Source organism: Acanthisitta chloris, unplaced genomic scaffold, assembly GCF_000695815.1.
Source record: "Acanthisitta chloris isolate BGI_N310 unplaced genomic scaffold, ASM69581v1 scaffold18153, whole genome shotgun sequence".
Lineage (NCBI taxonomy): Eukaryota > Metazoa > Chordata > Aves > Passeriformes > Acanthisittidae > Acanthisitta > Acanthisitta chloris.
Window position 1 is genome coordinate 51,203 of NW_008666767.1, and position 25,645 is coordinate 76,847.

General features: G+C 41.9%; 1 protein-coding gene across 1 annotated transcript in view; it reads left to right on the top strand.

The window, feature by feature from the left end:
- Positions 1-25,645, top strand: part of MYO5A (myosin VA (heavy chain 12, myoxin)) — a gene marked incomplete at its 5' end in the record, with an annotated part of 78,717 nt that overhangs the window by 32,190 nt on the left and 20,882 nt on the right. Inside the window, 18 exons of the mRNA XM_009072270.1 lie at positions 1,326-1,591; positions 2,117-2,198; positions 4,678-4,818; positions 5,681-5,806; positions 7,777-7,860; positions 9,236-9,238; positions 11,346-11,507; positions 12,016-12,113; positions 12,781-12,867; positions 12,962-13,070; positions 14,551-14,762; positions 15,662-15,818; positions 19,435-19,674; positions 20,193-20,441; positions 21,513-21,606; positions 22,316-22,464; positions 23,204-23,317; positions 25,459-25,602. Coding sequence (XP_009070518.1) covers positions 1,326-1,591; positions 2,117-2,198; positions 4,678-4,818; positions 5,681-5,806; positions 7,777-7,860; positions 9,236-9,238; positions 11,346-11,507; positions 12,016-12,113; positions 12,781-12,867; positions 12,962-13,070; positions 14,551-14,762; positions 15,662-15,818; positions 19,435-19,674; positions 20,193-20,441; positions 21,513-21,606; positions 22,316-22,464; positions 23,204-23,317; positions 25,459-25,602 — 2,517 coding nt within the window. The remainder of the gene's footprint in view (positions 1-1,325; positions 1,592-2,116; positions 2,199-4,677; positions 4,819-5,680; positions 5,807-7,776; positions 7,861-9,235; positions 9,239-11,345; positions 11,508-12,015; positions 12,114-12,780; positions 12,868-12,961; positions 13,071-14,550; positions 14,763-15,661; positions 15,819-19,434; positions 19,675-20,192; positions 20,442-21,512; positions 21,607-22,315; positions 22,465-23,203; positions 23,318-25,458; positions 25,603-25,645) is intronic.

Sequence of the window (25,645 nt, forward strand, 5' to 3'; positions counted from 1 at the left end):
CTGGAAGTTCCTGTGCAACCCTATCCTGATGTGACAACACCTAGCAGGTGTCAGTGAATGTCTGCTCAATGACATTGCTACCTCAGCTGTGCTGCTCTCTGACAATAGCCATGTCATTGCAGAGCTTTGTGCCATGCAGACTGCTCTGCTGGGGATGCACTGGCATGGTGGTGCAACAGTGGGGCTTCAGGGAGCTCAGTGAAGGGCTCCACATGCTGCTGTGTGAATGAGTCAGTTTATTTAATGTCAGTTTGAGCAACCCTAATGTGGCACTCTTTTGTGCAGTGTTGATTATTATTATTACTTTATTATTGTCTTCTGAGCCAGTAAGACATGCTCAGTTAACTGAATTTTGGAGGTGTAACAACACTGCTAGGGAACCTGTGTGCTGTAAGGACTGGAAGAAGCCCCAGAGAAGTCAGAAGGATGTGGAAATAGGAGGATAAAGCTGATGTACTTTGAAGCTACTGGACATGTAGTAAGAGTCCTCTGCAATCCGTCCTTGTCAAGGCAGTGCTTGTCAGTGTGCTGTTGAGCCACTGGCTGCAAAGTGAACGTGATGAGGAAGTAGTGCTAGGGGAGTTCCTTAGGAGGAAAGACCTGCCTGTCCTCCTTGATGTCTAGCGATCGGTTTGCATGTTAGTCACGAGATGTAGTATCTTAACTCATCAAGCAGTAAATGCACTGTGCAGTTTTTTATGCAGAAATCTTACATACCCATCTCAGCATGCAGGCCTTGCTGGTAGATTTTACCTGGTTAAACAAAGGTCAGTTTTTTCACTTGTACAGTCCAATCTGAGAGTTAGAATACATAATTTGTGTGCTGCAGTCTCTTACTGTTAAGTACTGGAATCAAAACACTGAAGCTCTTCCACGCTTCTTCCTCTTCCTTCTTGACTCAGGCTGCAATGCCCCACTGCCTGTCACTCCCTGCCATGGATGTATGTGGGTAGGTGAGAGCACCATTCAGGAGCTACAGTCCATGTAGTCTGAGACAGTTGTAAGAATTCAAAATCCCAAGTCCATCCCTGCGAAGCCAGGTGATTCTTTTTTCTGAAGGTTGCAGGTTCCCTGTGTGGAGCATTTTGGTGAACACAAGTATAGTAAAATAAATGCCTTTGGGGAAACTTATTCACTAATGTACTTCAGCCATGTGAATGTGCTAAGTGGGCAGGGAACTTGTTACGTTTTGAAGGAGAAAGAACTGAGGAAGCTACTGTTTCTTACTGTAGGATCACTGCAGGCAGGCAGCTCTTCTGGTTGCAAGATTTTATGCTTGCTATTGGTAATATTGTTTCGAGACCTAACCAGACTGTTTTTATTAGCCCAAGCATGAACCCCTCACCATCTTCTGCGACCTCATGGGTGTGGAGTATGACGAGATGGCCCACTGGCTTTGCCATAGGAAGCTTGCCACTGCCACTGAAACCTACATCAAGCCAATTTCTAAGCTTCATGCCATCAATGCCAGAGATGCACTTGCCAAACATATCTATGCTAATCTCTTTAACTGGATTGTAGATCATGTGAACAAAGCCCTTCACGCTGCTGTAAAACAGCATTCTTTCATCGGGGTGTTGGACATCTATGGGTGAGTTTTTGTCAGAGGTATGACACCTTTTATGTCATTATCTGACTGCAAATCATCTTTATCATGTAGCACTGCATGGATTACACAAAAACACCCAAGCCCTTAGCAGCTGCTTGTTCCAGCTGAAGCAAGTAGGTGTTTAGTTTTGACATGCTATCTGAGATCTTTGTCATGACTTTGACATTTATAGTGGGATTTCAGGTTTTTGCTGTTGGTAGTTCATTTATGTATTGCATTGTGCAAAGTTATAAGGGAAATTGTCATCACATGGTTCTTCCAGGATGGCACTTATGGAGAGGACAAAGATGACTAATGTACTCTCCAGGAATATCAGTCCTTTCCCTGATCCTTTCAGCATCACCCAATTGCCCAAGTAGTGCAATTTGCCATTTCCCTGTCTGTTTGGTTGCTTGATTGTGAATGTAATTCAATTAATTTGACTGGAGGGAGGGAATTAAAATTTTTTGGGTCATTTAATCTTTTTTTTTCACTACACTAGTAATTTTAAGTATATGCATATTTTAGATTTGAGACATTCGAAATCAACAGCTTTGAACAGTTCTGTATCAACTATGCCAACGAAAAACTGCAGCAGCAGTTCAATATGGTAAGTAGGAAATGACTGGCATTTCCTCTTCCCCTTCCCCTCACCCAAGTCCATTCTGCTAATTGGGTCCCCAGTGGTTAGGATGAATTCCTTCAGTCTATTAACCAGCTGTCCTGGCCGTGGGCTGTGAGGGATGAGGAAAGATCGACTATCTCCTAGAAATAGATTTTATGACTAACTGCTGCTCTGGGACTATTTGAAATTCCGATCACAGTAACAATTATAAGACAGAAGCAGTGCCTGGCAATTAAGACCCCGAGATTGCCTGTCAGTGAGAGCACCGTGTGGCTGCAGTCAGAGTCAGTGGTGTCTCCGTGACCTCCGAGAGCCCGTGGATGGGAGCAGAGAGCTGGGGATTTGCCGCCCGCGCTTCCTCTGCTGCCGTTATTTTTTGAGGCGTTTCAGCTGCATCCTGAAGTTGATGAATGACGTGTGGCAGAAGGCGCCGCTTCCCCCTCCTCCAGAGAGATCACGATTCTCTCCTCAGCCTTAGTGACGTTTGCAATTACATATCTTACCTGCATAATGATGAGGCAAGTTATTTCTGCCAGGTCTGTTGCTAGGCTCTGCTGCAGCATTAGGATAGCTTTGAACTCTCTTTATGAGCATATCTCCATGGCAGTGTGTGCTCACATCCCAGATCCTGCTGCACACATCCCAGTGTGCCAGGGAGTAAGCAGGGTGCTGGAGCAGAGGCTGTGCTTCCCAGCCCTGGCATGCCCTTCCCGCGTTGGTGGGGCAGTGGCTGGCTTCAGCTCCATGAGTGGGATGCTGTAACTGCTAGGCACGAGGTATCTCCGAGTTTTCTCAGCTCTACAGCAAGATCTAGTTGCTGGAAGAGCTGTAATGGTTCATTTCTTTCGTAAAGATCACTGTAACCATGTTCCCTCTCACACCGTAAGCACCCACCTCACTAAGGAGGCAGTGTTGGGGCTGTTGTGTTGGTGCCCTGCCAAGCTACCAAAGCCAGTGCTGTTGGACATGAACCCATTAGGCTGCTGTGCACATAGGCAGGGTGGAGGTGGCTTTAATTAAAGCCTTGTGTCTGGTGGCAACCAGCAAACCTTGATGTGCTGCCTGGGGCAGCCTGAGCCTGGCTGAGGACAGGCTGCTTGGGCACAGCCCGACCACCCTGCCCGGTGCTCACAGCTCGCAAGGAAAATCCAGTCTGATTTTTCACAACTTAATTGCTAGTTTGTTCACACTGAAGAAATAGGTTTCTGTTTTCTTTCAGGTTGGCTATGACTTGCCAATAGAACTTTGCCATTGGCTTTCCTGTCAGGAATGAACTCGGCGTGTAACATGGCCGTTAAGCGCTGGGGTGGGAATGGCTCCTCAGCGTGTAACACGGCCATTAAGCGCTGGGGTGGGAATGGCTCCTGTGGGCATGGTTAAGGAGTACTGCTTTGGAAAGGATGGCATTAAGCTAATGAAATAAAAGGGATGAACTGCTTTGTCAGGGTAGTTTTCTGCTGCCTGGCAGGTGTGTGTTGAGGAGCTGTGAGATGTCTGCAGGCTGTGTACTGAGCTCGGGGGCAACCGGGGCCAGCACCCCAGTATAGGTTTTATGGCATCCCCAACCCTGCCCACAGTGCTGTTGGTGCTGGTGGTGGGACATGCTCCCAGTGAGGGTCACTGGGAGCATTATATGTGCAGAAAAATGTAAATGGAGGATGAAACATCATCAAGAATAACTGAGGGCAGCAGGTTTTCTGGGTCTTTAGAGCACTTGTGCTGATAAGACCACAGTTTGCCTGCTTAATCTTATTCTGTTTTTTTTCCTGAAGTTTGCATTCATCTCCTATGCACAAGTCATTAAAGCTGTGCAGGTTGTTTGTGATATTTTTGAATAAATATATAGCTATGTGGTTATTGATCTTCCTATCAGATAAACCTGCCACAGGATTTCACTTAAAGGATTTCTTGTGCTGATACTCCTAGAGTCATTGTTGAAGGTTTTTGCTGAAGAATAAATTTTAATGCAATGCGTCATCACAGAAAAAATCCGCAGCCATTTAAGAGGAAATGGAGCTCTGTTCTTTTACAAGGAAACACAGAAGTATTTATAGTGAAATTTGACTTGAAGTAGAGCAGTGTTCATAACTTTCAAATCATGAAAGCATGGCACATCCCACTTTATAATTCACTGTTCCTACACTTGAAGATTTTTCTGAGTTTTGTGTTGGGTTTTTTTTAATAAGAAAAAAGAGCTTATAGTAATTGTGGCACATACAGTAAAAAGATAGGAAAAATAGACCTTATTTGCAGAGAATATGGAGTGCTTTACTTTAGTCTGTTGTTTTTAGGACAGGAAAAAAGGTTAATTTATTTTTCATACACTTGTTAAAGGGTTTATTCAGCTGAACTGCTGTGTCACTTGACAGCCTGGATTAATGTGCCAAGGTGAATTCAATTGAGAGTTCTATGTATTTATTCTGCATTCTATTCCACAGAAAACTGTTTTCTTTTTGCCCTGTAGCATGTCTTTAAGCTGGAACAAGAAGAATATATGAAGGAACAAATACCATGGACCTTGATTGATTTCTACGACAATCAGCCTTGCATCAACCTTATAGAGGCCAAATTGGGAGTTCTGGATCTGTTGGATGAGGAGTGCAAGGTGTGTGTTCAGGGCCTTTCATAGAGTAAGGGGTCATCAGCTGTCCTGCTTCTCGGGCCACACAGGGAAAGTTTTCTGCAGACAGCCATCATTTTGGCACTGCTGATGAAAGGATCTGGAGAACATACAAACAGAATTGGCAGTTACATGAGGAGAAAAAGTGGTTTTAACCAGGTTTTCCCCCCTCTCCCTTCCATCCTATATGTGTCTCTGATCCACAAACAGAATTGGCAGTTACATGAGGAGAAAAAGTGGTTTTAACCAGGTTTTCCCCCCTCTCCCTTCCATCCTATATGTGTCTCTGATCCTTCGTCTCTGATCAACTTTTGTTTTGACTTTGGTAACTTTCTCTTCCCTGAGCACAGCAAGTGCAGTCTTTGGTCCTGTCAGATTTCCCCAAACTGCCTCTTACTTGGTGTCTCACCTTTTGTTTTTTATCTTAATTTAATTTATGCCAAACCAGTACAGGGGATGGTGCACGGTGTCTGCTTCAGTGCAAACCCAGCTTGGGGTTCTTGTGTATCAGAAATCATCCCAAGAAGTCTCTGATGGTGGTAGATGAGTTCTGCTCAGTCAGACAACATATCTCTGGGATCACCACCTTCAGGTGTGTGACACTGGAAGCATTCTTAGTGTCATATGTGTCACAGCAGCTACACCTGCTGCTGGACAGGGCCCAGTGCAGAGTGTGAAACAGGCAATGACACAGCTGGTTGCTGCTTCCTTACTGTGGCACTGCTGGAAATCCAAGGAACTGAAGTTTGAAAGCAAACCACAAAGTGTTGTTCTCCATGTTCTTACTTTGTTTTGCTACTGAAAAGATTTCAATACATTTTAAATGGCTCTGTATTCTCTTCCATAGATGCCAAAAGGCTCAGATGACTCTTGGGCCCAAAAACTGTACAATACTCATTTGAATAAATGTGTCCTCTTTGAAAAGCCACGTCTGTCAAATAAGGCTTTTATCATCAAGCACTTTGCTGACAAGGTAAAGACTTTTTTCTGGTACCTCTCTTTGGCTGGTGTGTGGGAGGGGATCCTGGGTGAGGGTGGCTGTTCCAGGCAGGGACTGGGTAGTGGTATCCCTGGCTCTACTTGATTCTTGCAAAAAAATGTGGCTGCCTGAACACCCAGTCAGGAGGAGAAAGTTGACTGGTAGCTGTGCAGAGCCAGGAACACAAACAGCTTCTGACTCCCATCACATGGTGTAGCCACTAGCCATCCTTTTTCCAAACATGGAAGCTTAGGGTATTTGTAGCTCTCAGGATAATTGTATCAGTTCCAGTTATGCAACAGAAATGTACAAAATAGGAAATCATGTATCTCACTTGTTTTAGCTAAAGAGCAGCAACAAAACAATGCTGGTTTTGCTGCCATCTCAATGTGCAAAGAGGAGAGAGGCTAACACACCCTTTTTATCGCTGGAGCAGTATGTGCTGCTCCCTCCCTCGCCTCGGCTGCTCAGGGAACAGCTATTTCTAGGAAGCTGGCTGAGGAATGTCTCAGTGTTCACCTCCCACAATGTTCATCACACCAAGCAACTCCTCAGGTTAAAACAAAAAATGTAAAAATACCATTTAATACAGTTGTCCCGTTAAAGAAGCTGCCTCAGAATGTTGTCAGCTTCGTCAAAAAAAGTTGCAGGAAGCTCTGAAATGCTTATCAATAGGTTTGTACATGCTGACATGGGGGCTTGGAGGCCTTTATTTGGCTCAGCTTGGTCTCTCCCAGGCCACTGAATTTCTGTGTAGAAGAGATGTCCTTGTTGCAGCTAGTGTTACCTTAACGAAAGTAGTGAGAACATCTCTGTAACGGTTTAGATTCATGAGTTCTGTTTTCTTTGGTGGATTAGAGAACCAGAATCATTTAATTAATATTTCACAATCTGTTCATTAGGCTAAACTTTGATATTTGAAAGGAAGGGTTTCCTATTCCTAGTCTGAGCAGTGAGGGCCAAGGAAAACTAAAAGTAGTTCCGAGCAGGTACTGGCAGAGCTCTAAGCTCTGATGTGCTGTCTGTGCTAAGCATTTTATGTTTTCCGTGTGCTTACGTTAGACATCTTTGAAGGCAAAAATCAAGCTGCAGCTGGCAGGTCAGCAATCTGTGCTGTGACGTTGCTCTCTCTGGAGAAGGCAGGGATTCTGCTGCCCTCTCCTGGCATGGTCTCCCACTGAGAACAGGATGGTGCCCCAGGTAGGGCTCAGAGTGTGCTTTCAGCTGCAGAGAGACCTTGGGACATCCTCTGCCTTCTTCCCTCTAGGAATTCTTCGAAATATTTGCAGCTCAGGTTATAGTGTCGTTGTGCAAGCACTGATAAATAGATTTTTGACAATAGTTTTAGTTTTCTTTCAGCTTTGAATTAGGACAGTGAAATAAATAGTGGGTTTTTATCTGACACTCTGGCTGTTCTTCGGTCAAGGAGACCCCATGGCACTGTGATAGAGGATCGTTATGTATTGTCACAACATTCAGGCATTTATTGCTTCTGGTAAAAATAGTCTTTCTGAGCACAAATGAGGCATTTCCATAATAAGCTGCAGGCAGATGTACTTACTGCCTCTCAGCTGATGAGATAAGATACTTTGTTCTCAGTTGCATCTGGATTTCACATGATTCTGCAGCCCTGATAAGTTCAGTGAAGGAGATGCTTAACACTCATTTTGACTCTTCACCTTTACAGTAACCATTCAGTCCTGCTGCCTTACCACGAGCATCTCTCAGCAGTGAAATATATCTAGTATAATGCAATAACAGTGTTCATCTCTGTACGTTTTAATGTTCTGTGTTTTACTGGAAAGCACTCTCTTTGAGGAAAATCTATATTTAACAAAGATGCACTTAGGAGCTGATATTTTCAGTACCTACAAGAATTATGTTTTAAATGTGACTGTTACAGGTGGTGACTTCTATGCATTATCTTCTTATTAATACATTTTTTGTAAAATGATGGCTTTCAGGTGGAATACCAATGTGAAGGCTTTTTGGAAAAGAATAAAGACACAGTTTATGAAGAACAAATTAAGGTCCTAAAATCAAGTAAGGTTAGTATACAGATTTTTTTTTTCTCCCTTTGGAGTTATGAGTCCTTGAAGTAAGTGTCATATAAAACTTCTTATAAACCTAGGAAATAATTCTCCCTTAGTATCAGATCAACTGAAATTGAGCCTAGTTTGTGTTTTACTTGGTTATCTGTATGAATTTAAAAAGTCCTGTATCCTCATTGTTCTCCATGTAAGATCAGTCTGTATTTAGCCACTAATTTCTCTGTTAGGGGTATTTGTTGTTGTTGTTTTGGGGGAGACAAGGGGGTTTGGGGAGGGCTTTTTTCTCCCAAAAATTTTACTCTATTTTCTGTAAAGGCATCAAGGGCTTCTGTAGTAGTATAAGAAGGCTTAACAGTTAAGGCCTTAATTTGGTAACCTGAAAGCAGAAGTTTCTTGTTTATGGCATGACAACTGAGCAGCAAATTTCTGAAGGAGAGGCCAGTCTTTTTCTAGAAGCAAAATGAGAGAGGAATAAAATGTATAGACCCTGAGGACACACCAGAATTTACAGAGTCTTGCCTTCTTGATATCTATGAAAAAAAGATAGCATCTGAATTGAAAAACACTGCATGAAGGAATATTACAGAACAGGCCTTCAGTGGCATCATCTGCTTTTTTTAATGGCAAAAAGGCTGGTTGTGCGCTTGGAAATGTAAAGGCAATTAACTTGACATTGCACTGCGATGGCTGTTGGGAATTTGCTAGCTCTAATGGCCCAGGAAGCTGAGTATCAAGGACAGGCTATTTAAAATTATGCTATTCTATCAGGAAAACCAACATTTTTCTCTTCTGTTTCTATTCTGAGCAAATAGTGTGAAGCTAAATGATTAAAACATGTGGTATAATGAAAATCCACAGCAGACTTTCCACTGAGAGAAGTGCTGAAGTGGTTCGAGTAAAGCCAGTTGCTGGGGGTGGACGGGGAGGCAGGTGGCATCCTTGGGGAGCTGGCAGGGACCAGCTGCCCGTGTGGCTCCAGCTGTGCTGCTGTGGTGGTGTGCTGTGCAGGGCAGAGGGCTGAGGGTGCTCCGAGGGATGTCAGCCAGGGAGTGGGGGACAGATGGTGAGGACAGAGCTGCCATAAGAGCATAACAACAGCTTGAGCAGGCTCCGTGTGGTTTGAGTCAATTCTGCCTAAACACTACATAACAAACATCATTTTCCCCCAGTGGTAAATGTTGCCAAAACCAGTGTTTATAAAAAAGTAAAAATTCAGCTGTGAAGAAAATAGGTTTTCAAAAGAAGAATGTTGCATTTTTCTGTTTCAGCAGCCCCTCTTTGTCAGTTATTGTAGTGGGACTGCATTTCTGACTTTTACTTCTTGTTCTTGTTGTTGTTGCTGTTTTCTGGGTTTGCTGTGTACATCCAACAGAAGGTAATTCTAAACTGAATGCATCATCTGTCATCCTGCCCATGCCCACTCTCACATACAGCTTGGATGCTTCTTTGCTCTCCAAAGTGCATGACACACACTGCTCTTGGCAAGCACTGTAGGGTTTAACTATTTATTTTGGCCTTCTCTGTAAATCCACCCACAGGACCTCTTTGAACTAGTTCAGTTTCCATGCATGTATCATGAAAGTAGTACAACAGTCCACGGTTTTTATGCTTGTTACTGGCATGGTTGTTAAAATCTTCTGTTGTGGCTCTGTATGGAAAGAAATGATCTGCAAGATTGTTAGCGGCATGTCTGTTAAGTTGTCTGAAAAAATTACAGGGAAGAAATGCTTGCTTGCTTGTTTTCTACCACGTGAATTATCTGCCCTTTGATCAGTGTTTTCCCTCTCTTTGAACACTCCTAGTGTTCTGTGAAACAAAGAAAATTGATAAGCTTGTAAAAACCAAAACCAAACAGGAACAAGAGTGCCCCCACAGTATGGATCATTGCAGCACTTGCTCTCCTGTTGCTGACCTGTGCTGCGGAGGCCAGACATTGCTTCTTTCTTCTGCTTGCAGTTACTGGGGCACTGTCTGTGAAAATGGTGCCTTTGATATGCAGTTGCCCATTTTTACAGGCAGGTTTTCCCAGGGTTGGAAAAACAGTGAGATTTAGGTATGGACAGCTTAGAAGACCTCATCAATCTGCAGTCGAGACATTGGGGACCCCCTTCTGACCCCCATCCCTGCTGTGTGGGAGGATCAGGAGTTTCAGCAAAAGTGTATTACATTCAATTTAGTTTCTGTGTGGGATGAAAAGACCTGGCTCTCTAGCTCAGATGCCTGTGCATACCAGTTCACTCCACCTGACCGCAGGCACCTGAATGAGGAGGTGGTGGCCCAATCATCCTCAACTCTGTGTTGAGTCAGTTGAATGAGAAGGCTAAATCACCCTCTGGAAATGTCATTCTTACACCAGCTACAGAGGTAGGCTCAGGTGAGATAAAGCTAAGCCGTGATGCTCCTATTTTAGCTCAGGAATTTAGGATACCTTTGTAGCATTCATAGTCATTCTATTACGCTGGAGTGCTGTGCTGGATGCTCCTGGGGAACATTTGATGCCTTCTGCTAGCCTGTCTGGCACAACCCCAGAGCACAGGTCCCATTTTGTCGTGCAGCATGTTTCATTGGTTATTGTGCATGCTCACCAAGTTTAATAAGGCAAATGCCATTTTTTCATTTTTTAGGTTGTACTTAACCCAAGTACTTTCTAGTACTGAAAATTGAATGCTCCTGTCTCTTGGGAGAAAATGCACAGATGCTAGATATTATTCATGGATAGGTAGAGAAGTTCAGATTTTCTTACTCTTATAATTGTTCTAAAGTGCTCTAGTTGTCAGTAAAAAGATCTGGTGGTGTTATTTTTAGTTCTAAGTTGCTTCAAAGCAGCTGTTTTGAATGGGTGTATTTTGTAGCCTTTAGAGGAAGGGAACTGCAAGTCCTGTGTTATATTTGAAAGGATGTTTCAGGTTTTTCCTCCCCTCCCACTTAGAGGGAGTAGACCCCAGTCAGATGAATTTGGCTAGTTTTTTTTCAGTTGATGGTTCCTCTTTGAAGTTAATTATTTCAATCTGGAGTGATAAAGCAGGAATCATCTTTGTTGCCTGCTGCCTTATTCAGTGTCCCAGATATCTCTCAGCCACAAAGGAGTCTGATGCACCAGTGGAATATGTGAGGACCTTGTTGTTTCCTTCTCAGATCAAAGCAGCCATATATAATTGCGATTGGTACTTAAGAAACTGCTGTCAGTATCTAACAGTTTCACATGGAAGCTATTGCTGGCTCTATGGAAAAAAACCTTCAAATCAGAATTTCGTCTTCAGAAGGAGACTCACTGATCAAACCCACAAAATATTTTAGTATTAAATCATAGCCTATTCACTATGCCTCTACCTCATATTGCTCTTTTTGCATTTGTCCCTGTGGAGTCCAACAAAAATGCAATGCTTACAAAAACTGAGCCTGGATTTTAACCTTAAGCGGAAATGACTGCAATCACTTGCTGGATTCTTACCCTCTGTATTTTTTTTATGCTGTTCTACCAGTTTAAGCTGCTACCAGAGTTATTCCAGGATGAGGAGAAGGTCCTCAGTCCAACATCAGCAACCCCTTCAGGGCGTGTGCCTCTGTCTCGAATGCCTATCAAACCGGCCAAGGCCAAGCCAGGTCAAACCATCAAGGAGCATAAGAAAACTGTGGGACATCAGGTGAGTTTAAAGATGCAGCTCTACCTCCTGTCTCACAGGTTCCAAGGCATACTGGTGCCTCTTGGAATCCCTTGTAATTTTTAGAGAGATGCAGCTGATTATGAGTTTGGAGCAAATAGGTCTTGATTACACTGTATGGCACAGTTTTGGGGAACCCAGTTCTTATTGTGGTGTCAAAACCAAAAACGATGCTTTTCAAAACAAATTTAACATGCTGGATGCTGAGAAGCTTTGAAAAATCTTATACTGGGTCTTTTTCATCATATCTCACATTGACTCGAATAAAAAAATGGAATTCAGACCCCAGAAAAATTGATTCCAGTTTCCAATGGGCCAAACATAAAATATCCACATACATGTGCCAAAATTAAATGGCAAGTGTGCAGATCAGGTCTGGTTTCTGGAGTTAAATGACAAGTGTGCAGATCAGGTCTGGTTTCTGAGATTATCTTACAATGACTGAGTTTATTGAGGCTATTCTCTGATTTTTTGTTTGTTTGTCAAAAAGTTTCGAAACTCTCTTCATCTGCTGATGGAAACCCTGAATGCTACAACTCCACACTACGTGCGCTGCATTAAGCCGAACGACTTCAAGTTTCCATTCACGTAAGCTGTTTCATGGTGGTGCAAGTAGCCCATGCCTGGGAGGGGATTGCCCAGGGCTGTGGAGGATCATGACTCTGCTAAATTCAGGAGTGAAGTGCTGTGTCTCCTTCTCTGGTTATGGATTCATTGTGCATGTGTACATGTACTTCCTGCAGGAGATGTTTGGGTATGAATAGAGGGAGAAATAGTTCCTGATGGGTTTTTTTGCTTGTTTTTTTATGGTAACAGGTGAGGAAAAAAATTACAACATTGTCATTGCTAGCTGTTTTAAATGTAACTGGCACATTGCACTCCTTGAGTTCATTTGACACTTGCTGGGATTTGCTTTTGCAGATTCCAGTGTCTTTTTCCATCTCTTTTTTTCACATATGGACTTGTTTAGTCTTCTTAAAACCTGAGCACACAAAGACTCCCATGCCTGTTGGTCTAGCCAGCAGGAAACAGGACAGGGTGAGCAACTTGCAGTGCTGATGCGTTTGGGCAGTTCCCTGGTCAGGCTGGCTGTCCTCTGTTACCCCTGAGTTTCAGAAGCACTATCTGGACTTGTTCACCACCCATCACATCCCACCCCTGCTTGCCTCTTTGCCACTCTTGTTCTGGATGTGCACATGGCCAGGGGTCCCAAATGGTCCAAAACTATCCACAGGCTCTTTTTATTCCTACCCAGGTTTGATGAAAAGCGAGCAGTGCAGCAGCTGAGAGCTTGTGGTGTCCTGGAGACCATCCGAATCAGTGCAGCTGGCTTCCCCTCCAGGTGTGTTTGCAGTTTTTTGGATTGCTTTCAGCTGCAGTTCTTTTTAAGGTAATATTCATCATTGAGACTGACATTGTCTCTGTTTTTGGGACAGGTGGACGTACCAAGAGTTCTTCAGCCGTTACCGTGTTCTGATGAGGCAGAGAGATGTCCTTGGTGACCGAAAACAAACATGTAAAAATGTCCTGGAGAAGCTGATTCAGGTACTAAACTTAGTGCTGAGAACATCTAGAATCCAAAGGATTAAAGGCAGTGTCACTTACTCCCTCATAGCCACACTATTGAAGTAGTTCTGCAAAGTACTAAACCACCAATATTAGCACAGGAACTGTGGAATTTGACAGTGTATCACAGGAAAGGAAGACGGTGATTTTAAGTACAGGTGGGTTGAGGGTGAGCCTTACCTTGCTTTAGGGCAAGATGCACTAACTACACCTTCTCTAGGGTATAGTTATCTGGTGGTTTTCTAATGTGGATGTGTTTATGTCTGTATGTTTGTGTCTTTCACGTGGCTCCTCTCAGCTCCTGTACTACTTTTGTCCTCGTGACAGTGTCTCCTTGCTTAGCACTGTGGCTGTTCTTGTACCTTGACTGCTTCTGGCTTTGCCTCCTGCTTCCAGTTGCAGACCTACATTCCCAGGCTGTGCCATCCACACCACTGACATTGCACCTGAACTGTGTGTTTCTCAGGATTTGTTAAGAACTGATGCACAGCATCACAGGCTCAAGGAGTCAGTTCCAGCAGAACTCGGTTAATTGAGACTTACTTAGAAGTGTCAGATAGGGAGAGAAAGAAACAAAGTTTACTGAAGTTATAAAAGCCAGAGTGCTTGCTTTGCTGAAGTGCAATGCCAGTGGTAGGATATTTGTGGAAACAAAAAAAAATAAATACTGTGCAGGCAGGTTGGGGCTCGGCTTTAAGTTCTGTGTCATGGCTGGACCTAAGTAAAATCTCTTGTGTTACGTACATGTGTCTGTATGTATAAGGTTAATCCTAGTGTTAAATGTATCCCGAGCTGTAGCTCTTTGTCTGCTGTTCCTTTCAACTTAGCATCAAACAGCCAAAAAAATTGCTTTTTTTTCAATGTGCCTTTGTATATTCTCAGTTTTTCCCTCCAAGGAGTCCTACAGCCTGTAGAGATAAATAATACTCTATTTCTGGTGTAGTTCTGAAATTTCAGATGTGTTTGAGCAGTAGTGAGAAGCTTTGTTCTGGCTTAGTCCTGATGCAGTGAGCGATGTGTATGTGCCTGAAGCCTCAGCTGTTTCATTAATACTGTGTAATGTGGTTGAAGATGCATCATTCAGAGGGGTCAGCTGCAATTTAAGCAGGAAATTGTACATGTGCATTGCCTGTATCACTTTCATCCTCTGGGCCCCTTTGTCACCTCCTATAGCCTTCCATGTTATTATCTTCATGGCATTTTTGTCTAAGCAAGAATCTGACGTTGCTCCTTTGGGCCATGCTCGTTGCCTTATCGTATTAATTTTTTAACAGAATCATACTGATAAAATACCCTTCTCCACTACTTAAGTCTCAATTTGCCTGAAATATTGCACACATAATTTTGCCTCTTTACTAACTGTACTTTCATTTAGCCCTTCTTGCCTTTTTTTTTTTTTTTTTTCCTTCAGTTTTACACTTAATGCTGTAACTTATCCTCTTTTTACCTCTGAAAATAGGACAAGGATAAGTACCAGTTTGGTAAGACAAAAATATTTTTCCGGGCTGGTCAAGTAGCCTATCTGGAAAAATTAAGGGCAGATAAGTTGAGAGCTGCCTGTATCCGCATCCAAAAGACAATCCGAGGGTGGCTGATGCGGAAGAAGTACATGCGTAAGAAGAAAGCTGCCATCACCATCCAGAGACATGTCAGAGGGTACCAAGCACGATGGTAAGCAATATTCAGAGGAAATCCCACACTAGTCTCAATTCAGGCCCCCTTAAGTAGGGCATTTAAATGTTATACATTTGTCTTCTCCTTCCAATACTGTCTGAGAGAAAATGATTTTCCAGGAAAATGAAGGAAATTGGATACAATGAGCGTGTCTGTTCCACCTGTATTGACCTTCCTGAAAGGACAGTCACACCCTGGCTGTATGATGCTTAGAACAGTATTAGTGGCAGCAGAGAACAAGTAGTACTAGGAGATATGTTACAGGTGAGGTAAAGCAGGACTCTTGTCTGAGTCCTTACTGCCCAGTTTCCATGTGCCCTCCCAGCTGGGTCTGTCCTGCTGGAGAAGCCATTCCTCATCCAGGGTGTACCTGTGAGGGGAGGTACATCAATCAGTGATTTGTTTGAATCAGCTTCTAAGGGGTGGCCATGGATGGGCCAGAGAGGAGGATAATATAGGTGGTATTGTTCAAAACCAAGGTGGTGATGAAAACTATAAGAATCAACCTTCGGAAAGAGGCTTATGTCAACATGTTTTGTCAGTGTCTTGCTGAGAGAGACAAGAACAAGCAAACATCAGTTCAGGTTAGGAGGCAAGATCTGGAAGATAATATAGTGGAAACAGCATTAAAGCTGGGGAAAAGGCAATGAGAAATTAAGCTGAGTTTATCTTGTCAGCTCTCAGAGGAAGTGAAAACATTTCCCTGCAAAGCTTTGCAAGGAAATGTTTCTGTTAATTTGTCATTCTGTTGTACTGCCACACAGTAGAATAGCAAGTAAATATGCCATATCACTGACATGAAGAAGAAACTGGAGATGTAAGATGTTGAAAAACAAATAGCATTCAAGCACTGGAACATAATTACAGGTATTATTGTTAATCTTTTTCTTGCTCAGCTATGCCAAGTTCCTGCGGAGAACACGGGCTGCCATCACCATTCAGAAGTTCCAGCGCATGTATGTGGTCCGCAAAAGATACCGATGCATGCGAGATGCTACTATTGCTCTTCAGGCTCTCTTGAGAGGTTACATGGTCAGAAACAGGTACCAAATGGTAAGAAATTGTAACGTTATCCTTCTTCACTCTACCTTGATTTCCACATTCCTTCAGTACAAAGCTGCTCTGTGGTGTCCTCTCAGAAATCTGAAATGTTTGTGTGCTGTTATGTGTAATGCACAAACGTGAGCACGGATTGAGGGACAGCACCTGAAAATTAGAAAGATCTGATACTGCCATAAATTAACTTGTCATATAGAGATATTCTCATTGTCATCTAGTATGGATGTACCTAGGCTTTCAGTGCAGTCAGTGGAGAATTCAACAGGGATTTACAGCATTCCTCACTTTTTCATTTGTTATATAGAAAGTCAAGGCACTTAAAATAAATACTGAAAATGGCCTTGTGTTGATCTGCTTCAACGAGTCCAAATCAGTATTGCTTCCATCAGTGTACATATGTGATGCCCTACTGTTCCTCTCCCATCCCTGATTTCAGTGACTGTAATGGCTAATGGGATATACTGAAGGAGACAAATGATAGCAGAGAGGTAGCCATAAAAATAGGAGGTTGAAACTTATGCATAGGTGGGGCTATTTTTTGTTCACTTTTTAGTGTGTTGATTTTGCTTTGGGAAGAAATTGGTAATAACCCTGTCCTAGTGATATTGATAATATTTTCCTGATTATGCTTGGTAAAAAAAAATTCAATTGAGAAATTAAAATTTGATATTCAATGGTTACAGGGCTAGAAATAGAATTATGATTCAAACTGCAAAATGCCAACATGTTTCATGGCATTTTTATCTACATGAATTGTTTTAACCAGGCTCAGAAGTCAGTTTATATCTCACTGAAAAACTAGCTGAAGGAGTTGTTTTTTCCCAAAGCAGGTAGATACTGCAAGAAACCAAAAGCCAATTGATGCTTATATTCCATATCTTTCTCTTTTATATCTGAAACTTCTGCATATTTTTCATTTGTATTAAAGTTGCCTACACAGTCATATGTGAATTTGTCTAAATTACAGAATTCTAACATATACTAACCACAAAGTTGGAAAACAAATAAACCTTGATAAGAATTTCTCAGTAGTAAGATCCCCAAACTTGAATTGGCTGTTCTTTTGTGTAACTACTTGCCTTTTTATTGCATTTCTTAGTATTTTCATTATTACAAACCATATTTTATGTTGTGAGATCATAGAAGATGTGGTTTTTACACTGATCTGACAAATGTGACAGTGACACATGGGTCACAGCAACAGGTGGCCTAAAAGCCATCTTTAGGAAAATGGGAGATGTTTCTCTGTGTCTGGTTGGTTGCATGAGTAATGCACACCCCATCTGTCTTGTAGCATGGAGTTTAATAAACCTGTTATATTTCCTCTTAACAGAGATGGAGGATTTCTGGAGGAGGCTCTATAAGGGGTGGTCAGACTTGCCTGTCAGGAGGATCCCCCTTGAGCAGTGAATTGTTCACTGCTGTAAAACATGACAGCCTGACAAGTGCCCCTGTGGTGTGCTGTGCATGTGTTGTCCTCCTAAGGTAGAATTTTATTAAGGCTGAGGTACAGGGCTGGCCAGAGAGAGCAGCACAGGCTGTGCGTGCGTGGGAAGGTAAACACGGTTGTTCTGAAGTTCGCGGTGATTGCAGATGAGTGAAACCGAAAGGTTGCCCTGTGACAGGACACCTGGGCTGAGCCGTGACTGTCAGTGAGGTGTACTACACATGCTGCTCGTTAGGATTGTGAAAGGTACCTGTTGTTGTTAGAAGAGAGGGCATGTGTTGAGTCACATGGCTAGTACAAGGAATTCGAGATGGTTGAATCATCTGTTTCACACATCCTGGGGAATGCTTCTGCCTGGGACATTGTGATGTGCTTCTCTGCTTCACAAGGCATTTAGTTCCTTCATGGATTCTTACATGAGCTTTCCTGGGAAATACCTGGGAAATTAAGTAACTTCTCTGATCCTCACCTTACTCTGGAGTGGCTTGTTTCCTCACTGGATTGCATGGGTGTGAAAATTCACTGGCGGATGAGGACCATCCCTGCACGATGGAGGTATTTTATGGGACTTGTTGCTTTCAAACTTGATGTGAAAAGGTTGTTAAAAGCTAGTTGTATTCAAGTGTTCAGGTACCCACAGGGAACTTGGAGTGTTCCAGAAAAATGTGTAAGAAGGAGGCAGGAGAATCCTAACTGCATGGCAGGCAGTCACAAGGACTTTGGCTTTTGACCTTGCTGTGCTTTTCAGGGAGCTGCTTCCTTACCTCGGTGTGCTGAGTGTCAGTATTCCAGGTCTAGGGGTTTTTTCAGAAATAAATGCTAAGGGAGAAAGTTTGTGTGTCTTACAATTTTGCCACTTTACCAGTGAATTTTAAATTAATTGATCTGGAACTGTAACACTTCTAACACATTTCAGTTCATTTGCTAAGAAGTATTAAACAAAATAAACTTGTAGTTACCTGGCTAATTTGTCTTATCAGCTTCATGGTAAATCAGTGTAAGAATATGAACTGCATCTGACCTTTAAACTATCGCATCTGAGAATTAATATGAAAGCTTAAATAGTTTTGTTCTTCAGAGTGAACTGTTTAATTTGGAGAAGCTTTATTAAGTGAACTCTAAAGCTCTCAGAGTCCTGGAAGCATTGTGGGTTTGGGCAGGCTCTTGAAGCAGAGCTGTAGTGTGCTAGAATTCAGGTGCTCCACACCTGGGGAGATCTCTGATTGAATTAGTGGGTGAAGGATTCAAAAACAAGTAGTAGACTCTTACTAGTTGGAAGTCTCTGGCTAACACACTGATGAAGGTTGCTGGCATTCTTGGCTGGTTTATGTTTAAAATTATTTTTAAAAAAATTATGGATGTAAAATTTTTTTCACACTTCAAAGCTATGGTTGAAATTTCTGCCATAAAATAAGTTGGAATTATTACAATGTAATTGGAGCTTGGAGCAACCTGGTCTAGTGGAAGGTATTCCTGGCCATGGCAGGGAGATGAAGCAAATGATTTTTAAGGTCTCTTCTAACCCAAACCATTCTGTCATTCTTAGTAGAATAAATAGAAATTTTTCCATGCTGGCAAGTCTAAGGTATGTCCAAAAAGGCAACAAAAAACCCAAGCAAAATAAACAAAACAAAAGCCCCTGATGTTTTAACAGCTGCTACAATTTTCTCTGAGTTCTAATGTGTACTGGCTGCATATCGAGTGTGGGAACTTTAGACTTTGTATTGATGAACCCTATTCAGCATATGTTAATGATTCAAAAATATTTCAAGATACAGATTCAGTAAAAAAACATACAAGGATTGTATTTGTAACCTTGCCAACAGGTACCATGTATTTTTGTAATTAGCTGGGACCTGACATCAACACAAAGGAATGCCTGGTGCTTCAGTGTGCCTCCAGTTGTTTCACGCCATGTTTTTCCTTCTGGTTCCTTTTCATTTTACTCCATGTCATCTTCCTTATTCCTGTCTTCTTTGCCCCTTCTTTTTGTGTTTAAATTAATTCCATTTTTTTGTTACTCTACACTAGAAGTTTCTCTTTGCAGGCTGAAGTGTCTCTATGTACATCGCCTTTACACCACTCGTTATGGCATCTCTTTAACTGCACAGGGGTAGCTGGCAGCTCTAATAACCCTTGTCATGTTTTTTTTCTTGATTGCAGATGCTTAGGGAGCACAAGTCTATTATTATTCAGAAGCATGTGAGGGGCTGGCTGGCTCGGGTGCACTACCGTCGGACCTTGAAGGCCATTGTTTACTTGCAATGCTGTTACCGGCGCATGATGGCCAAGAGGGAGCTGAAGAAACTGAAGATCGAGGCTCGGTCTGTAGAACGCTACAAGAAGCTTCACATTGGCTTGGAGAACAAGATCATGCAGCTGCAGAGAAAAATTGATGAGCAGGTAATGGCTCCCTGGCCTCAGGGCAAGTGTGTCAAAATCTTGAGTACCCTTCTCAGTAGCGCTGTAGGCATTCACAGAACACACTGAATTTTCATTGTAAGGCCTCAGTTCTTGTTTTTTTAATGAAGAATAGTGATAGAAGGGAAGAGGAGGCCACAGTAGAACTGAAGCAGTCAAACATCCATTTGTGTCTCTCAGCAGTGCTGGGAGAAAATATCCAGTCCCTTAATTTTCATTTGGAGCACATCATGTACTCTGTAAAGGTATAAGGAGAAAGTGAGGTGATTATGTTTAATTTGTGTGGGCTCTCCATCTGATTTTGTTTTGGGATGTGTAGGCTTAAAGACTGGACTGTTGTGTCACCTCATTAAACAATTCTGTAAAATCAGACCCAAACCTCTTTGAAATGGGGAAGCTGTTCCTTTGCTCCCATGTCTGGTTATATTCTGTAGGGACTGAGAGGACTCCCTTAAACCAGAACTTCAACAACTCCTATATCTGTGTTTTGTTTTGCAAAGAACAAAGAGTACAAATCTCTGCTGGAAAAGATGAACAACCTGGAGATCACATACAGTACAGAGACAGAGAAGCTGCGGAGTGATGTGGAAAGGCTTCGCATGAGTGAGGAGGAGGCTAAGAACGCGACCAACCGTGTCATCACCCTGCAGGAGGAGATTGCCAAGCTCCGGAAGGAGCTGCAGCAAACTCAGTCAGAGAAGAAGACCATTGAGGAAAGGGCAGACAAATACAAACATGAAACTGAGCAGGCAAGTATGCAGCCTCAGATGCATGAGAAGATTTCCAGGGACCTGGTGACCACTCAGGTTTTGCCTATGCTTCAGTTGTGTGGCTGATACTTTTACGGTATTTGTAAGCAATGTTACACCTGTATAATCCTAAATAGGTTTGATATCTAAATGACTACACCTGTGGTAGGAGAATATGCTAAATCTCTATATTGTACATAAACATATCTATTCAGTCCGTTCAGATTTTGATATTAAAGTTTTTGCAAATCCCAATACTTAACCTTTATGAATTAGAGGTAGTGCAATCATAAAAAGAAAACATTCTACCTGCCTAGAGAGAGTAATCACATAGATATCAGAAATCTGTCCCATACTCAGTATTCAGACTAAGTTGAGTTATCCTACCCAAGTTAAACAGCCACCTGTATGTGCACACAGTCTAGTTCAACAGGTTTCAGCTAACCCCTTATCTTTACTTTCACCATGAACATATCAAACAGGTTGTTTCCTGTCAAGAGTACTTGCTGATAATGGTGCAAGTTTTGAATATTGGAAGAGCCAAACCATCATTATGTGATTGCTGCAGTGATGCCTTTCAAGATCAGATAAACATAAGGAAAAATATTAATTGATTAAGCAAAGTGAATGCATAGTAACCATAATCAGAGACAATGAGTAATTGGCAAACCTGGGCACAGGTAAAGTGGCACCACTTTAGGACAGAGGCAAGATATTAGATTGTGCTGTTAACCAAAGCAATGGACTACCAAATGTGTTATATTTGATGAATATTTCTGTTTTAATGAAGCAGTTACATCTTTAGGACTATACTGGAAAATATATGGCACAGTGGAGTAGTTCAAGGCAATTTTGGCATCTGATCAGAAATGGAGTGGAGAACATACAGGGGAATCTGCAGTGGGATATATTTAAGAAATGTAATTTGGGAAATGAAGCTACAACTTAGTTCACCAGTTTCATTCTCTAAAGAAAAGTATTTGAACTGTAACAACAAGGCTGACAGTGCTGTTAGAGCTACTGATGAAAGATGATCTGCATTCTGATTCAAATATTTTTTTCTCTCTGTAGCTGCTATCAGAGCTGAAAGAGCAGAACTCATTACTGAAAACAGAGAAGGAGGACCTGAACCGCCGCATCCATGACCAAGCAAGGGAAATAACAGGTTGGCTCTGTTCTCTTCACTCAACTTTTTTACTTCATGTTACCTTGTAAAGCAACATCTACTGCATAAATAATAACTAAGGCTGATTTGCCTGAGTTTGCCTTCCTTTTTGGTTTAGTGGTTTCATTTCTTTAAGAACTTACATGCATCAGAATTATTTACCATTTGAATTTCCATGAAATCCTAAAGGTTTGGGATCTTTCTTGGCGGGGAGTGACTGTTTCAAAATATTTTAATTTTAAAAAGGCAGCTCTGATATTTAATGCAGTTAGTGTACTACAACCTTTCTGTGTACTACAACCTTTCTGGCTGTTGTGTCTGTGTAGACAGCAGCCATGAAAGCATAACTCTAGATTGCAAAGGCTGTGATGAGGAGGGTCAGTGTTCTTGAGGCGTAAAGCACCTCATGTTTTGCTTTCACATAACGCACCAGTGGGTTAGTGCCCCTTCTTCCTCCCTCCAGGAATCACTAAGAGAAGGTAGTAGCAGAAAAACTAACTTAACTAAGTGAACCCTTCTTTGGTTACCACAATAATGCCTTGGCCCTTCATATTTTTGGCTTAGTGTTTGCCTACAGAAGCGCAAACACCAGCTTCAGACAGCAGGGCTGTCTCACTGTTGCAGACACATGCCTGTACCCCCAGGATGGATGAACTGCATGGTGGGTAGAGCTGGAATTCTCACTTAGGATTCCTGTTCTCTGTGGCAGAGTCGATGGAAAGGAAGCTAGTGGAGGAGACAAAGCAACTAGAGCTAGATCTGAATGACGAGCGGTTGCGGTACCAGAACCTGCTGAATGAGTTCAGCCGTTTAGAGGAGCGGTATGATGATCTCAAGGATGAAATGAACTTAATGGTGGTAAGTGGCTTGACATCTCAGAAATTAAAAGCTGTTTACAACTGTGTTTAGATAGAATCTAGTGGTATTAATTAGTAACTGATTCTGCTGTCAGTTGTGTGGTGGTGACCTGTACCTGAAAAAAGAATTTCTCCTTTTAAACACTGATTATTTAGATTAGCTCAGCCAAGACAAATACATTTAAAATTTGCTGTTGATTTGATTTTAAATTTTTTAATTGTCACATCTGTAAAGAAAGCTAAATTTCTGCTGTGACTTTGCTAGTGGCATTGCTCATGCTGTCCACCCTTATTTTGCCCTGAAGTTATTCACATGTGCTGGGGTTGTTTGTGCCAACCTTGATCCAGTGTTAAATTTTTAAGTAGTTCTACGAATATTTTATGTGGCAGGAAGTAAAATAACCTTCATTAGAATGTCTAGGAAGTTAGAGAAATGCTGCCTGTGCTTCCTGTAAGTAAACCAAGCTTTTCTTTCCCATAAAATGGTGCATTGTTGCTCGAGTCTGCTTTCTGCAGCAGTCACTGATGGTGTAAGGGTCTGACCTGTCTCCATAGATTTGATTGTGAACTGCATCTCATAGGCTTTAGGTAGCATGAGAGACCAGAATCAAAAATCTTTTCTCATAAATTTTGGTAGCTGTGAAATAACACCAGATATTACAAGCTAAATTAGAGGTTGTGAAGAGGCAGTCACAGGAAAAACCATATAGTGATACTGATTTGTTTCATTTGCACTCCAGAGCATCCCCAAGCCTGGACACAAACGAACGGATTCAACTCACAGTAGCAATGAATCTGAATATACTTTTAGCTCTGAGATCACAGAAGCAGAAGACTTACCAATGAGGATGGAGGTAATGTTAAAAATCCCCCACAACTTCTCATTGTTCCATGGTTGAACTAATTCCTGTCTTTTTCATGTGTGCTTCTGAACACCATATCCTTATATTGAGATATCTATTGCTCTAATCCAACTTTTTCCATTTCCTTTGGAAATGAGAAAGCAACTCATTCCATAGTTAGTTGTGATCCTGTGTAAAAAGACTTTGTCAAAGTATGCTATGAATTCTTCTTGTATTACAGTAAACATAGACTAGATACTTGATCATCCAGTTGATTTGCATCTTGTGAAATATTTGCTTGTCAGTGTAAGCACAATCACTTTTTCAGCACGAAGTGGGAATTCGGAAAACCACTGAGACTGAGAAGTTTCAGTCTTCTGCATATTCAAGGATTAAAAGTGGCAAGCCACATTCTTAGTAGCTATGTGGAATGAGTTCCCTCTTAGGGGTGAGAGCCTCATGTTGATTCATTTTTCTTCCATTTCATAGAAACTAATAAAACTCCCAGAATATACTATTCCATTGCATATGCAGTGATACAAATCCCAGGATATTAAAAATGTTCAGAAAGATGACCCTATTGATTCAGCTAATGAATAATAATCATGAATAATTGTGGTGCAACTCCAAGCCATTGCTTATTATTTCCCAAGACAACTCCCCCTTTTGGTCCCTCCCAGAACAGTGGGGCTGCTAGCACAGCAGAGCCCTCAGGCTGGTGATGTGGCTGTGCTTGGCACTTTGCAGCTGCACAGGTTTCTCAGTGCATTCTAGAGATGTTCTTAGCTGTGAGCCATGGCACAGCACACACTGTTTGCCCTCTGCCTAGGTTAGGGATCTCCAGAGCTCCTTTTGACAGGCTGTCATTGCTGCCTTTGAAAGCCTACGCAGGAAATTATTTTCTCTTCTGGATGCAAATACCCTGACGCGTTGGTGCTGGCACATACTCTCTGCAGACTCTTTCATAATTTGCCTTCCCACTTATGTTTTTCACCTTGCATAATTGTTTCAGAAAGATGCTCCTACCTCCATGGATAATCAGGAAAATGACAGTGCAACTACATGTGATTGGATTTCACATATGAGCCAAATGTCATCGTTTCCTTTGGCTAATAGACTTAGTAAATTGCTGTTCTAGAGCCAGTTTGGGCTTTTAGAATGTAAATTAAAAAAACAAACTCTTACACAAGAGTGTGAATGGATGCAGCATTGTATTCGTTTAACCCTTGAACACTTCAAACTTCAGTTCAGTTCTAGACTAACAACATAGATTAATTATACATAACCACACTAAAAAATGGGGTCCACCTCAATGTGAACCAGTAAAGCAGAAAACTCAAAGTCTGTTTTCTTTTTCTTGAGCTCTTGGTGTGGTTTATGACTCTTCTCCTCAACAGTAAAAGGAGGTGAAGTGGAAATGGCTGTGCTTGCTTGTCTGCTACAGTCATTAATATTAATTTTCTAGTTCCTTTTCCAGGCTTCAAAATTTTATGGTACAGTTCATAGTAAATACTTTGATCTTCTCAGTACATAAAGTACAAAAAGGCTGATGGACAATTTCTGAGGCACCTTCAGATTGCAAGTTCTGGTCCTTGCCCAGAAAATAGCGAAGAAGCTAGTGGGTTAGGCTCAGAAAAGGCTGTATGATTAGCATAATAAAAGGAAAAAGGCACGAAATATATCTTCTAGTACCTTTTTTTTGTGTCACATACCACTAAATTAACCTGTAAATCACCAGAGAGATTTATCTATAGCTGAAGAACTTACTGTAGAAATAATTTAAAACTAGAAAGAAACCAAACCAAAAAGCCTTTATTTCCAGTTGTTTCCAAGTGGGTCTAACCACAGACTTTTTCTTTCTCCTTTCCCCCTTCCAAACAAGTAAGACTATAAGGTATGCTTAATTATAGACCTCCTGCCTGCTAGGTAGTCTCTAGTGCTTTTTTTGCTAGGCTTTAGGCTTAGAAACATTTTATACTTGTAGTCCTTTTTAAAAATCGTGTTTGATAGCTGATGAAATATTTTAGATAGTCAACTCTGAGAATCAAGTAACATTTCTGTGTTTCTGTCTTTCCCCAGTCTGTTTCCCATCTTTACTCACTGTTGTGCTTCCTTGTGATGTGCTTGACTTCCTTCTGTTCTTTCTAAAGCAGGAACCAATTGAGAAAAAGGCACCACTGGATATGTCTCTGTTCCTCAAGCTGCAGAAACGGGTTACAGAACTGGAGCAAGAAAAGCAGTCCCTGCAGGATGAGCTGGACAGAAAGGAAGAACAAGCTCTCCGTGCTAAAGCTAAGGTGGAGTCCTTCTAGCTGATCAAATGCTGATGCCAGAGTATCC